This window comes from Palaemon carinicauda, chromosome 32 (genome assembly GCF_036898095.1).
Source record: "Palaemon carinicauda isolate YSFRI2023 chromosome 32, ASM3689809v2, whole genome shotgun sequence".
NCBI classification, from domain to species: domain Eukaryota; kingdom Metazoa; phylum Arthropoda; class Malacostraca; order Decapoda; family Palaemonidae; genus Palaemon; species Palaemon carinicauda.
This window is the reverse complement of record NC_090756.1, coordinates 24888292-24903951: the sequence shown is the minus strand read 5'-3', so window position 1 is coordinate 24903951 and position 15660 is coordinate 24888292. Positions and strand designations below refer to the sequence as shown.

At 46.4% G+C, this 15660-nt stretch overlaps 2 protein-coding genes across 4 annotated transcripts in view; one reads left to right on the top strand and one right to left on the bottom strand.

Annotated features, from left to right (window-relative positions):
- LOC137625347 (monocarboxylate transporter 10-like) overlaps positions 1 to 15660 on the bottom strand; it is a 192200-nt gene that overhangs the window by 88699 nt on the left and 87841 nt on the right. The window lies entirely within an intron of this gene.
- The window catches only part of LOC137625417 (uncharacterized), a 45892-nt gene that overhangs the window by 5422 nt on the left and 24810 nt on the right, over positions 1 to 15660 (top strand). The window contains exons 2-3 of the mRNA XM_068356329.1: positions 3106 to 3317; positions 3518 to 3665. Of these exons, the coding sequence (XP_068212430.1) occupies positions 3106 to 3317; positions 3518 to 3665 (360 nt within the window). The remainder of the gene's footprint in view (positions 1 to 3105; positions 3318 to 3517; positions 3666 to 15660) is intronic.

Here is a 15660-nt window from a genome sequence, read left to right as displayed (position 1 = left end):
GCAGAGGAAGGGACAGAGAAACGATATGAACGGATGCAAACACCCTTATTTTTAAAAAAATGAAACCTGGGGAGCCCTATTTTCAAAAAATGATAGAACCTTCGTCATCGTCTCCGTCGTCTTCGTGGTCTTCGTCTTCATCGTCTTCGTGTACGTCGTCTTCGTCTGCGTCGTCTTTTTCAAGTAGGCAGAGGAAGGGACAGAGACACGATATGAACGGATGCAAACACCCTTATTTTTAAAAAATGAAACCTGGGGAGCCCTATTTTCAAAAAATGATAGAACCTTCGTCATCGTCTCCGTCGTCTTCGTGGTCTTCGTCTTCATCGTCTTCGTGTACGTCGTCTTCGTCTGCGTCGTCTTTTTCAAGTAGGCAGAGGAAGGGACAGAGACACGATATGAACGGATGCAAACACCCTTATTTTTAAAAAAATGAGATCTGAGTGACCCTATAAAGAAAAAAAAAAAAAAAAAAAAAAAAAAAAAAAAAAAAAAAAAAAAAAAAAAAAAAAAAAAAAAAAAGAGTCGAAAATGGATAGCTAGGATAATTTCTTCCAGTAGGTAGGGGAGGGGACAGAGAGACGATTTGAACGAATGCAAACACCCTTATTTTTAAAAAAATGAAACCTGGGGAGCCCTATTTTCAAAAAATGATAGAACCTTCGTCATCGTCTCCGTCGTCTTCGTGGTCTTCGTCTTCATCGTCTTCGTGTACGTCGTCTTCGTCTGCGTCGTTTTTTTCAAGTAGGCAGAGGAAGGGACAGAGACACGATATGAACGGATGCAAACACCCTTATTTTTAAAAAATGAAACCTGGGGAGCCCTATTTTCAAAAAATGATAGAACCTTCGTCATCGTCTCCGTCGTCTTCGTGGTCTTCGTCTTCATCGTCTTCGTGTACGTCGTCTTCGTCTGCGTCGTCTTTTTCAAGTAGGCAGAGGAAGGGACAGAGACACGATATGAACGGATGCAAACACCCTTATTTTTAAAAAGATGAGATCTGAGTGACCCTATAAAGAAAAAAAAAAAAAAAAAAAAAAAAAAAAAAAAAAAAAAAAAAAAAAAAAAAAAAAAAGAGTCGAAAATGGATAGCTAGGATAATTTCTTCCAGTAGGTAGGGGAGGGGACAGAGAGACGATTTGAACGAATGCAAACCCCCTTATTTTTAAAAAAATGAAACCTGGGGAGCCCTATTTTCAAAAAATGATAGAACCTTCGTCATCGTCTCCGTCGTCTTCGTGGTCTTCGTCTTCATCGTCTTCGTGTACGTCGTCTTCGTCTGCGTCGTCTTTTTCAAGTAGGCAGAGGAAGGGACAGAGACACGATATGAACGGATGCAACACCCTTATTTTTAAAAAAATGAGATCTGAGTGACCCTATAAAGAAAAAAAAAAAAAAAAAAAAAAAAAAAAAAAAAAAAAAAAAAAAAAAAAAAAAAAAAAAAAAAAAAAAAAAGAGTCGAAAATGGATAGCTAGGATAATTTCTTCCAGTAGGTAGGGGAGGGGACAGAGAGACGATTTGAACGAATGCAAACCCCCTTATTTTTAAAAAAATGAAACCTGGGGAGCCCTATTTTCAAAAAATGATAGAACCTTCGTCATCGTCTCCGTCGTCTTCGTGGTCTTCGTCTTCATCGTCTTCGTGTACGTCGTCTTCGTCTGCGTCGTCTTTTTCAAGTAGGCAGAGGAAGGGACAGAGAAACGATATGAACGGATGCAAACACCCTTATTTTTAAAAAAATGAAACCTGGGGAGCCCTATTTTCAAAAAATGATAGAACCTTCGTCATCGTCTCCGTCGTCTTCGTGGTCTTCGTCTTCATCGTCTTCGTGTACGTCGTCTTCGTCTGCGTCGTCTTTTTCAAGTAGGCAGAGGAAGGGACAGAGACACGATATGAACGGATGCAAACACCCTTATTTTTAAAAAATGAAACCTGGGGAGCCCTATTTTCAAAAAATGATAGAACCTTCGTCATCGTCTCCGTCGTCTTCGTGGTCTTCGTCTTCATCGTCTTCGTGTACGTCGTCTTCGTCTGCGTCGTCTTTTTCAAGTAGGCAGAGGAAGGGACAGAGACACGATATGAACGGATGCAAACACCCTTATTTTTAAAAAAATGAGATCTGAGTGACCCTATAAAGAAAAAAAAAAAAAAAAAAAAAAAAAAAAAAAAAAAAAAAAAAAAAAAAAAAAAAAAAAAGAGTCGAAAATGGATAGCTAGGATAATTTCTTCCAGTAGGTAGGGGAGGGGACAGAGAGACGATTTGAACGAATGCAAACACCCTTATTTTTAAAAAAATGAAACCTGGGGAGCCCTATTTTCAAAAAATGATAGAACCTTCGTCATCGTCTCCGTCGTCTTCGTGGTCTTCGTCTTCATCGTCTTCGTGTACGTCGTCTTCGTCTGCGTCGTCTTTTTCAAGTAGGCAGAGGAAGGGACAGAGAAACGATATGAACGGATGCAAACACCCTTATTTTTAAAAAAATGAAACCTGGGGAGCCCTATTTTCAAAAAATGATAGAACCTTCGTCATCGTCTCCGTCGTCTTCGTGGTCTTCGTCTTCATCGTCTTCGTGTACGTCGTCTTCGTCTGCGTCGTCTTTTTCAAGTAGGCAGAGGAAGGGACAGAGACACGATATGAACGGATGCAAACACCCTTATTTTTAAAAAATGAAACCTGGGGAGCCCTATTTTCAAAAAATGATAGAACCTTCGTCATCGTCTCCGTCGTCTTCGTGGTCTTCGTCTTCATCGTAATTTTAAAGACAAATTATTTTAATTCAGAAATGGCAAAAGTTTTCAAAATAACGTACGTTGTGTTTTCATGGATGATTACATGACCCGCTCTATGCTGTAGTAAAGGTTTCTGACTGCACCAATTCAATCTTCTACTGCTTTATATTCTGCCTTTTGCAATCAGCCTCTGTTCTTTGATCCCTTCCCAACCAAGTGATTATCACTCTTGTAACTGTAAGGAGTTGGAATGTAGCCTAATAAAGTACATACTATACTTGCCAAGTCTCAATGAGAAGATGTATTTTTGTGTGCGGTATAAAAACTAAGTCTTGTTCACTTCAAAATCAAAACTGTTCTTTTGTCGTATCCAGGAGAGAAGCCTTATACGTGCGACGAACGAGACTGTCAGCGTGCCTTTACGACTAACTACTCCCGCAAGAATCACATGAGGGTCCACAGTCAGAGTCTGGAAGGGAAGCCGAAGAAACTCCAGCTGAGAGTGCAGAAGAAAAAGCCTCGGAAAGAGGTTTTGCAGGCGGACGAGCACAAAGCTCCCCTTCAGGTGATGGAGGACGGACGACAGGTAACTCCATTTCAGGATTTGTTTTGCAATTTGATAATATATTTACTCAAAATTAGAGTGTAAAGTATATTCCTATTGTTTTCTTTATATTTTTTATATCCTAATGTCCATCATTTTTAACACAGTACATTATTTGCTGTAATATCTTTTAGTTTTTGTTACATAAAAGAAGAATAATATCTTTTCTTCCATACATTTAGAAAACAATAACTCAAGAGAGAGAAAAAGTCTCGGAAGGTGATGTGAATGGTCAGCCTGTGACCACAGAGTCTGTCAGTGACTACCCAAGGAAAGTTGGATGTTGCGCTCATCAGCCGTCGTCTGCAGCTTCAGCTGTCAAACAGAAAGGTAGGCTCCAGTAAAAGGACTTCATTTTACCCGATGTTATAAGCTGTTGCAATGGCGGTTGTTTTTTATATTTTGCGACTGTATGTTAATACTTGATATACTTCATTATGAGTTGTTCTCAGTACTGTATGTGGTATTTGTATCATGAGAAATTTTCCTCTTTTGCCAAAAAGATAAAAGCATATAATTTAGAGTAATAATAACTTTAGTTCTTATATGATAACTAGATACAATTAACCCACTTTAATATTCAAGTAATGTATTTATTCCTGCGTGAATAAAAACCTTATGTTTTCAGCGTGCTATACTCTTATATAAAAGACTCAGGGTTGTATATTTAGGAAAAAATAAAATTACTTTAAAAAAAAAATAGGTAATTCAAGTATTCCTTTCCCATACTTACCTGCATGAGTTAACGTGGAACTTTTGAACACTATTCAGCTTCTGTGCCAATATTTGAAGAACTTAGAAGATCATACAGACAGTTATTTAAATCTACCGAGTAATAGTTCTGTGATGAATGAGTTTATATATATTAGTTGAGGGCAGATGTTACCCGCGAGAAAGACCAGAATGAATGTGTGAATGACCGGTCACTTCCTATTCCATTCTCCCCTCTCTTTGGGCTCAGCATCTGAGCAACTCTGCAAAGTGACTTCCTCCAACTGCAGGTGGGTACCATGCCCATTGTGCAACCTGATAAATGTGTATTTTCAATATTAATCTTACCCGATGATCATGTAGCTGTCAACTCCGTTGCCCGACAGAAATCTACGGTCGGGATACGCCAGCGATCGCTATCCAGGTGGGGGTGTACACAACAGCGCCATCTGTGAGTAGGTACTCAAGTACTTCTTGTCAACAAGAACTCAATTTTTCCTCTGTCGTGCCGCCGGCAAGACCTACTTGGATACGCTGTTGATTCTGGAGTTGTTGTTCACGATTTGGTGATGTATTTACTCTAGAGTTTAGCCTTCGCTATTCAGGAAGCTTTATCATTAGCTTAGCAAGCTTTTGGAATTAATTTGGATTAATTGTTAACGAACTTTGCTAGATTTTGGAATTCCCCCTTGACTACTTCTTAATTTCAAGATGTCTGACCAGTCTCAAGTCCCTAAGTACAGGCAGTGTAGCGTTAGGACTTGTGCTAGGCGTCTTCCGAAGGCCTCTATAGATCCTCACACCGTTTGTTCCAATTGTAGGGGTAAATCCTGTCAATTGGAAGATCGATGTGGGGAATGCGCTGGGCTTTCGGAATTCGATTTTAACGAATTCCTTAAAAATGCACGTAGGTTAGAGAAGGAGAGAATCAGGAGGAGTTCTTCTCGCTCTGTGGATTTTTCCTATCCCCATGCCCCTCAACCTTTTCCTTCCCCTGTGGTGGTGACTCCCGATCCTGCTACTAGTGCTCAGCCATCCATGGCGGATATGTTGCGTGCCTTTCAGGCTCTCGGTGACAAAGTGGAGTCATTAGCTAATGACCGTAATCAGCTCTTGGCAGATGTCAGAGAGCTGAAAGCGAAAAGTGCAGTGGGAAGTGTTATCAGTGCTAGTGATGTGAAAAGTGTCAGTGTCAGTGTTGCGCATGAGGGTACATCTGTGCGTGCCAGTCGTCCTCCCAGTCCGGGACCTCTTGCAAGCTCCCAAGCCCAGGGGAGAAGCAATGTCGAAGGACCAAAGGGTTCGGCAGGCCTTGATCGGCGCACGGATGTATCCTCAGTGGTTGCGGACGTATCTGTCAAAGATCGTCCCATCCACAAACAGACGAATGAGCCCTTACATTCCTCGTCTGTGGAAGAAGTTTCCAGGAGGAAACGATGGACCAAGGTTTCACGACCGCTCAAACGTAAGGTCCCTTCCGAGCGAGTCCAACGGCCCAGGTGTAGACACTGGGTCAGTTCGGACTCGCTGCAGTCATCTGATGACTGCACACCTCCCAAGAGAGGTAGAGTGGTTCCACAACAGGCTACTGCTCCGTCTGTTGTTGCTCCAACCACGGTAGACCCTAAGTGGTCCATGCTGCAGACTATGCAGTCTCAGCTTGCGGCATTCATGCAGGAGTATCATGCTGAGAAGGTTAACACTGCACCTGTTAACCTACAACCCGCCGAGGTTGTGCGCTCAGCAGATACTGCGGCTGCCTGCTCCCACACTCCACCTGTGAGAGCTCCACCACCGATGCGCAGTCCACCCTGCCAGACGCATGTTCTTACTGCACCATCCGTTGACATGCGTGAGCTACCGCATCAGCAGTGGGAAGGTGCTGTAGAGCTGCCGGGTTCCAGCACTATGCGGCATTCTCCGCAACCCATGCGGCATGCTCCGCATACCATACAGCATGCTCCGCATACCATACAGCATGCTCCGCAACCCACCGCAGCCCCTCCCACGCACCAGCACTCTGCTTTTGTTGTTGCCAGCTCGCAGACTGACCAGCAGCGGCATGATGTTGGATCCGCAGCTACGCATGCACCCGTACTGCCGGATTCAGCCGTTCAGCTTTCTGCTCTGCCTTTGCCACTTCCTACTCAGCTTTCGGATGATGGAGTATCGGATGACGAAGCTGCACATTTGGATGAACCACACTCTGACTTTGAAGGGCCCAAGTCTACGCCTCCCTCCTTAGACTTTCGTAAAGTCCTTGCCTTGTTCAGGGACTTGTATCCTGAGCAGTTTGTGTCTGCAACCCCTCGCTCTCCTCCCTCCGAGTTTGCTCTGGGCATGCAGTCTGCTGCGCCTGCCTTCACCAAGCTTGTTCTCGCACGTTCATCTAAGAGAGCTTTGAGGGTTATGGGAGAGTGGTTGCATTCCAAGAAGCAACTGGGAAAGACTGCTTTCATCTCTCCGCCTACCAAGCTTGCTTCCAAGTCGAGCGTCTGGTATGCCACGGGAGAGGAACCCGGCTTGGGAGTTCCTGCCTCTGCCCAGGCCGACTTCTCAAGTCTGGTAGACTCTCCCCGCAGGTTGGCTATGAGACGATCGAAGATCTGCTGGTCCTTTTCTGATATGGATCATCTGTTGAAGGGAGTCTTTCGTGCCTTCGAGATCTTCAACTTCCTCGATTGGTGTTTGGGAGCCTTAAGCAGGAAGACTTCCCCTTCAGATAGGGACTCTGCCATGCTGATCATGTCTAGCATGGACAAAGCCATTCGAGATGGGTCTGGTGAACTTGCGGCTTCGTACGTGTCGGGAGTGCTCAAGAAGAGAGAACATCTTTGCTCCTTCTTATCGGCTGGTATCACTCCTTGCCAGAAGTCAGAGTTGTTGTTTGCTCCTCTCTCCAAGTGTCTGTTTCCGGAGGAGCTGATTAAGGGGATGGCTGCCTCTCTTATCCAGAAGGATACCCATGATCTGATGGCATCTTCTGCACGTAAGGCTAAAACCTTACCTTCCGTGCCTAGACCCTTCCGCCCTGCAGCAGTAGACACTCCTGCAACTAGGTTCATCCCGCCCTTTCGTGGCAGAACCTCCAGCAGAGGAGGTACCCGTGCCGACAGTCACCGTGGCAAATCCAAGAAGGGTTCCAAGTCCGCAAAAGGCAAGTTCTGACTTCCTTCCTCTCCAGACAGCAGTGGGGGCCAGACTCAAGACCTTCTGGCAAGCTTGGGAGAGCAGAGGTGCAGACGCTCAGTCTGTGAAGTGGCTAAGGGAGGGATACAGAATTCCGTTCTGCCGCAGTCCCCCTCTAGCTACATCTCCCATCAACCTCTCCCAACTGCAAGGAGAAGGACAAGAGGCTAGCGTTGCAACAAGAGGTGTCGCTCTTGCTACAAAAGGAAGCGGTAGTCATAGTCCGGGACCATCAATCCCCGGGCTTCTACAACCGTCTCTTCTTGGTAGCGAAGAAGACGGGAGGTTGGAGACCGGTGCTGGACGTCAGTGCTCTCAATGCTTTTGTCACCAAGCAGACGTTCACGATGGAGACGACGAAGTCGGTCCTAGCAGCGGTCAGGCAGGAGGACTGGATGGTCTCGTTAGACCTGAAAGACGCGTACTTTCACGTCCCCATCCATCCAGACTCCCAACCTTTCCTAAGGTTCGTCTTTGGAAAGGTTGTGTACCAGTTCCAAGCCCTGTGCTTTGGCCTAAGCACGGCACCTCTTGTGTTTACCAGACTGATGAGGAATATTGCGAAATTCCTTCACTTGGCAGACATCAGAGCCTCCCTCTATTTGGACGACTGGCTTTTAAGAGCTCCAACAAGTCGTCGCTGTCTGGAGAATCTCAGATGGACTATGGATCTGACCAAGGAACTGGGCCTCCTGGTCAATATAGAGAAGTCCCAGCTCGTCCCATCCCAGACCATTGTCTATCTAGGTATGGAGATTCAGAGTCGAGCTTTTCGGGCTTTTCCGTCGGCCCCAAGGATCAATCAAGCCCTAGAATGCATCCAGAGCATGCTGAGAAGGAACCGATGTTCAGTCAGGCAGTGGATGAGTCTAACAGGGACACTTTCATCGCTGGCCCAGTTCATCGAGTTAGGGAGACTCCACCTCCGCCCCCTTCAGTATCATCTAGCTGCTCACTGGATAAAGGACATGACGCTAGAGGTAGTCTCAGTGCCTGTTTCCGAAGAGATGAGGTCTACTCTAACGTGGTGGAAGAACAGCATTCTTCTCAAGGAAGGTCTATCATTGGCTGTTCAGACCCCCGACCACCGTCTCTTCTCGGACGCATCGGACACGGGCTGGGGTGCGACACTGGACGGACAGGAATGCTCGGGCACATGGAATCAGGAGCAAAGGACACTTCACATCAATTGCAAGGAGTTGTTGGCGGTTCATCTGGCCTTGATAAACTTCAAGTCCCTCCAGCTAAACAAGGTGGTGGAGGTGAACTCCGACAACACCACAGCCTTGGCTTACATCTCCAAGCAGGGAGGGACTCATTCGAGGAAGTTGTTCGAGATCGCAAGGGACCTCCTCATTTGGTCAAAAGATCGAAAGCTTTCGCTGGTAACGAGGTTCATTCAGGGCGATATGAATGTCATGGCAGATCGCCTCAGCCGGAAGGGTCAGGTCATCCCCACAGAGTGGACCCTTCACAAGAATGTTTGCAGCAGACTATGGGCCCTGTGGGGTCAGCCAACCATAGATCTATTCGCTACCTCGATGACCAAGAGGCTCCCGATGTATTGTTCTCCGATTCCAGACCCAGTAGCAGTTCACGTGGATGCCTTTCTGCTGGATTGGTCCCATCTCGACCTGTATGCGTTCCCGCCGTTCAAGATTGTCAACAGGGTACTTCAGAAGTTCGCCTCTCACAAAGGGACACGGCTGACGTTGGTTGCTCCCCTCTGGCCCGTGAGAGAATGGTTCACCGAGGTACTGCAATGGCTAGTCGACGTTCCCAGGACTCTTCCTCTAAGAGTGGACCTTCTGCGTCAACCTCACGTAAAGAAGGTACACCCAAACCTCCACGCTCTTCGTCTGACTGCCTTCAGACTATCGAAAGACTCTCAAGAGCTAGAGGCTTTTCGAAGGAGGCAGCCAGAGCGATTGCCAGAGCAAGGAGGACATCCACTCTCAGAGTCTATCAGTCTAAATGGGAAGTCTTCCGAAGCTGGTGCAAGGCCAATGTAGTTTCCTCAACCAGTACCACTGTAACCCAGATTGCTGACTTCCTGTTACATCTAAGGAACGTAAGATCCCTATCAGCTCCTACGATCAAGGGTTACAGAAGTATGTTGGCAGCGGTATTCCGCCACAGAGGCTTGGATCTTTCCACCAACAAAGATCTACAGGACCTCCTTAGGTCTTTTGAGACCTCAAAGGAACGTCGGTTGTCCACACCAGGCTGGAATCTAGACGTGGTTTTAAGGTTCCTAATGTCATCAAGATTTGAACCGCTCCAATCAGCCTCTTTTAAGGACCTCACTTTAAAAACTCTTTTCCTCGTGTGCTTAGCAACAGCTAAAAGAGTCAGTGAGATCCACGCCTTCAGCAGGAACATAGGTTTTACATCTGAAACGGCTACATGTTCCTTGCAGCTAGGTTTTTTGGCTAAAAACGAGCTTCCTTCCCGTCCTTGGCCTAAGTCGTTCGAGATCCCAAGCCTGTCCAACTTGGTGGGGAACGAACTAGAGAGTACTTTGCCCAGTAAGAGCTCTTAGGTACTATTTAAGAAGGTCAAAGCCATTACGAGGACAATCAGAAGCTTTATGGTGTGCTATCAAGAAGCCTACTCTACCGATGTCTAAGAACGCAGTTTCTTACTACATCAGGCTTCTGATTAGAGAGGCACATTCTCATCTGAAGGAAGAAGACCTTGCTTTGCTGAAGGTAAGGACACATGAAGTGAGAGCTGTTGCTACTTCAGTGGCCTTCAAACAGAACCGTTCTCTGCAGAGTGTTATGGATGCAACCTATTGGAGAAGCAAGTCAGTGTTCGCATCATTCTATCTCAAAGATGTCCAGTCTCTTTACGAGAACTGCTACACCCTGGGACCATTCGTAGCAGCGAGTGCAGTAGTAGGTGAGGGCTCAGCCACTACATTCCCATAATCCCATAACCTTTTTAATCTTTCTCTTGAATACTTTTTATTGTTGTTTTTTGGGTTGTACGGAAGGCTAAGAAGCCTTCCGCATCCTGGTTGATTTGGCGGGTGGTCAAATTCTTTCTTGAGAAGCGCCTAGGTTAGAGGTTGTGATGAGGTCCTTTAGTATGGGTTGCAGCCCTTTATACTTCAGCACCTAGGAGTCGTTCAGCATCCTAAGAGGACCGCTAGGCTCAGTAAGGAAGACGTACTTAAAAAAGGCAGAGTAATAGTTCAAGTCGACTTCCTTACCAGGTACTTATTTATTTTATGTTTGTTATTTTGAATAACTGATAAAATGAAATACGGGATACTTAGCTTCTTTTGTTAACATGTATGCTGGTCTCCACCCACCACCCTGGGTGTGAATCAGCTACATGATCATCGGGTAAGATTAATATTGAAAAATGTTATTTTCATTAGTAAAATAAATTTTTGAATATACTTACCCGATGATCATGAATTTAAGAACCCGCCCTTCCTCCCCATAGAGAACCAGTGGACCGAGGAGAAAATTGAGTTCTTGTTGACAAGAAGTACTTGAGTACCTACTCACAGATGGCGCTGTTGTGTACACCCCCACCTGGATAGCGATCGCTGGCGTATCCCGACCGTAGATTTCTGTCGGGCAACGGAGTTGACAGCTACATGATCATCGGGTAAGTATATTCAAAAATTTATTTTACTAATGAAAATAACATTTTCAATATTAATCTTACCCGATGATCATGTAGCTGTCAACTCTGTTGCCCGACAGAAATCTACGGTCGGGATACGCCAGCGATCGCTATACAGGTGGGGGTGTACACAACAGCGCTATCTGTGAGCAGGTACTCAAGTACTTCTTGTCAACAAGAACTCAATTTTTCCTCTGTCGTGCCTCCGGCTAGACCTACTTGGATACGCTGTTGATTCTGGAGTTATTGTTCACGATTTGGTGATGTATTTGCTCTAGAGTTTAGCCTTCGCTATTCAGGAAGCTTTATCTTTAGCTTAGCAAGCTTTTGGAATTAATTTGAATTAATTATGGTGACGAAGAGAGTATGGACTCTCTTTCACTTTTAAATGGCCGACCCTTCCCTTAGACGGAAGTGTTGGCGTCGAAGAGAGTATAGACTCTCTTTCACTTTTTATTTTATATCTCTCCGCCACTTATAGGCCTCTTCGATTAACTTTCCTTAAAAAAAAAAAAAAAAAAAAAAAATATGCAACCTTTCCTAATAATAGGCGGTCCTTACTTGGAACCGAAGTTAATTAACATTGAGCTCGTCATATCGTTTTTCCTGTTAAGAATTTATGCTATTTTAATTTTATGTTTTTGAAAGAATTTCTTTGATAAGTCTCGTACTGTTTTCAAAGTTGAACTAACGTTTTGTTTAGTCTCCGCAGTTGTTGATGTTCAGAACGTTCAACTTGCGCTCTATCGTTACGATAGAGAGAGAGTATTCACGGTTTCACGTTGCAGTAAGAGTAAACCGATTCTAACGTTTCGTTCATTCTTTCTTAGCTTAAATGGTTTTAATTCTAATAAAGGAACTTTTTATTTGGGAAACCTTTCAGTTTTTTTTTCCTTTAACAAATAATATGTTTTAACGATATATATAATTGGGCTCATCTCTCAGGTTCTAAGTCAAGAGAGAGAGAGAGAGATAGAGACGGAGGGAGAGAGAGGAGGATAAACGTTTCGTTCAAGCGGGTAACGTTGTTCTCGTTTTTTTTTGCTCTTCTCCCTAGTCGCTATAGGGGAAGAAGGTAAAACGTTTCTAGAGTTTTATTCTTGTTCCCAGGCTTTATGCGGTGAAAGATTTTAAACGTAGTTTATTTGATCTAGTGTTTAGTCTCTTTTCTAGCCACTGAATTCTTTATCTTTCATTATGTTTTTCTGTTACATTGTAATACTGTTTTCGCAATTACTACCTTTTAATGAAGGATAGGATTGCGTGTTTCAGGTACAACCACTTAAAGTTTCGAGTTCAGTGAAATAAGTGCAAACAGAAAATCAAAAGTGATAAAGTGATATGCGCAAAGTGTTACAGTGTTGCGTTCGAGGGTTCGTCTGTTCGTGCCAGTGGTTCACCTAGTCCGATACCTCTTACAAGCTCCCAAGCCCAGGGGAGAAGTAATGTCGAAGGACTTATGGGTTCCTCAGGCCTTGATCGACGAACAGACGTTTCCCTCTGTGGTTTCGGGTGTATCTACACACGTTGCCGACGTGATCACCCCACCCACACAAAGACGAGAGAGCCCATTTATTCCTCGTCTGCGGAAGAGGTTTCTCGCAGAAACCATGGACCAAATCTTGCAGCTTTTAAGTGCAAGTCGGTCCCTTCCGCGCAAGTCCAACGGCCTAGGTGTAGCCACTGGGTCAGTTCGGACTCGCTGCAGTACGACAACTGCACACCTCCTAAGAGAGGCTAGGTGGTACCGCAACAGGCAGTAACTCCGTCTGTTGCCGCACCAGCTGTTTTAGACCCTCAGTCACAACGGACAGTAGCTCCGTTTGTTGTTGTCTTTCATAGACCCTAGTGGTCCATGCTGCAGACTATACAGTCTCAGCTTGCTCCTTCATGCAGGAGTATCATGCTGGAAGGTTGACAATGCAGCCTGTTTACCTACAACCCGCCGAGGTTGTGCGCTCAGCAGATACTGCGGCTGCCTGCTCCCACACCACACCTGTGAGAGCTCCTCCACCGATGCGCAGTCCTCACTGCCAGACGCATGTTCTTGCTGCACCATCTGCTAACATGCGTGAGCTGCCGCATCAGGAGTTGCCGTGTTCCAGCACTATGCGGCATTCTCCTCAGCCCATGCAGCATGCTCTGCAGACCTTACAGCATGCTCCGCATACCATGCAGCATGAGCCGCATACCATGCAGCATGAACCGCATACCATGCAGCATGAGCCGCATGCCTTACCTCATGCTCTGCATACCATACCGCATGCTCTGCATACCTTACAGCATGCTCTGCATTCCTTACAGCATGCTCTGCATTCCTTACAGCATGCTCTGCATACCTTACAGCATGCTCTGCATACCTTACAGCATGCTCTGCATACCTTACAGCATGCTCTGCATACCATACCGCATGCTCCTCAACCCACCGCAGCCCCTCCCACGCACCAGCACTCTGCTTTTGTTGTTGCCAGCTCCCACACTCCAACTGCGGAGAAGGTTGACGATGCACCCGTGGGCCTACACCTCCCACGGTTGTGCGCCCGGCATGGCTTCATGCTCTCACACTCTTGTTGTGAGAGCTCCTCCACCCATGCACAGTCAACCCTGCCAGATGTATGATGACTCCCACACACAGAGCACTCCGTTGCCGTGCGGGAGCTACCACAAGCTGCCGTGTTTTGACACGGTGTGTCATCCTCTGCAACACACTGTGGTTACCGCCACTCGCCAGCAGCAAACTAGTCAGGCAGGAGTTGAGGCTTCCCCACACATCTTTGGTTGTTGCCAACTCACAAACTGTCATGCAGTTACATGACGTTGCCTTCTGGTCTGCTACTTATACACCAGTGCTGTATGTCCTCACGCTCCTGTTGTGGTTGACAGTTCAGTTTTTGACAGTTCACAGACTGTCAAGCAGTTTCATAACGTTGCCTTCTGGTCTGCTGCTTTTGCACCGGTGGAACCCTCACTGAGAGAACTTAGCTTTTCTCGGATATGGTTCCTGTAGATGAGAAAGTGCTGTTCTCCCTCCTTCTGATATTCCCTTGAGGACTCTGTCATTTGGAGAGGAGCCTTAAGCTGCTTAGCCTCCTATGGACTTTTATTTAAGCATAACATGCTTCCAGGGAGGGTAAATGGTTCCGCTTCAGTCGCTAACCCCGTCTGTTGCCACACCTGCTCCCATAGATCTTGAGCTTTGTTGCAAGACATGCAGTCCAAGCTTAGTCCTTGATAGAGGATTTTTTTATTACGGAGTCAGTGTGTCACTGGGAAGACGTTCAACAACCAGCAGAGGTGACTTGTTGTGACGCAGTGCGGCAACCTCAGCAACCCGATAAGGAGTTGTCTGTACTACCCAGGCAGTCTAGACAGTTTCGGGTTGTCGCTGTACTTCCTCGCTTCCCCATGGTTGACAGTTCACAGACTGTGCAGCAGTACCATGATCTTGTGTCCGGCTCCGTCAGACGACTGGCTTTTAAGAGCTCCCACAAGTCGTCGCTGTCTGGAGAATCTCAGATGGACTATGGATCTGACCAAGGAACTGGGCCTCCTGGTCAATTTAGAGAAGTCCCAGCTCGTCCCATCCCAGACCATTGTCTACCTGGGTATGGAGATTCAGAGTCGAGTTTTTTTCGGGATTTTCCGTCGGCCCCAAGGATCAACCAAGCCCTAGAATGCATCCAGAGCATGCTGAGAAGGAACCGATGCTCAGTCAGGCAGTGGATGAGTCTAACAGGGACACTTTCATCGCTGGCCCTGTTCATCGAGTTAGGGAGACTCCACCTCCGCCCCCTTCAGTATCATCTAGCTGCTCACTGGATAAAGGACATGACGCTAGAGACGGTCTCAGTTCCTGTTTCCGAAGAGATGAGGTCTACTCTAACGTGGTGGAAGAACAGCTTTCTTCTCAAGGAAGGTCTACCTTTGGCTGTTCAAAACCCCGACCGCCATCTCTTCTCGGACGCATCAGACACGGGCTGGGGTGCGACATTGGACGGACAGGAATGCTCGGGAACATGGAATCAGGAGCAAAGGACACTTCACATCAATTGCAAGGAGTTGTTGGCGGTTCATCTGGCCTTGATAAACTTCAAGTCTCTCCAGCTAAACAAGGTGGTGGAGGTGAACTCCGACAACACCACAGCCTTGGCTTACATCTCCAAGCAGGGAGGGACTCATTCGAGGAAGTTGTTCTAGATCGCAAGGGACCTCCTCATCTGGTCAAAAGATCGAAAGCTCACGCTGGTAACGAGGTTCATTCAGGGCGATATGAATGTCATGGCAGATCGCCTCAGCTGGAAGGGTCAGGTCATCCCCACAGAGTGGACCCTTCACAAGAATGTTTGCAGCAGACTTTGGGCCCTGTGGGGTCAGCCAACCATAGATCTGTTCGCTACCTCGATGACCTAGAGGCTCCCGTTGTATTGTTCTCCGATTCCAGACCCAGGAGCAGTTCACGTGGATGCTTTTCTGCTGGATTGGTCCCATCTCGACCAGTATGCATTCCCGCCGTTCAAGATTGTCAACAGGGTACTTCAGAAGTTCGCCTCTCACAAAGGGACACGGCTGACGTTGGTTGCTCCCCTCTGGCCCGCGAGAGAATGGTTCACAGAGGTACTGCAATGGCTGGTCGACATTCCCAGGACTCTTCCTCTAAGAGTGGACCTTCTACGTCAACCTCACGTAAAGAAGGTACACCCAAACCTCCACGCTCTTCGTCTGACTGCCTTCAGACTATCGAAAGACTCTCAAGAGCTAGAGGCTTTTCGAAGGAGGCAGCCAG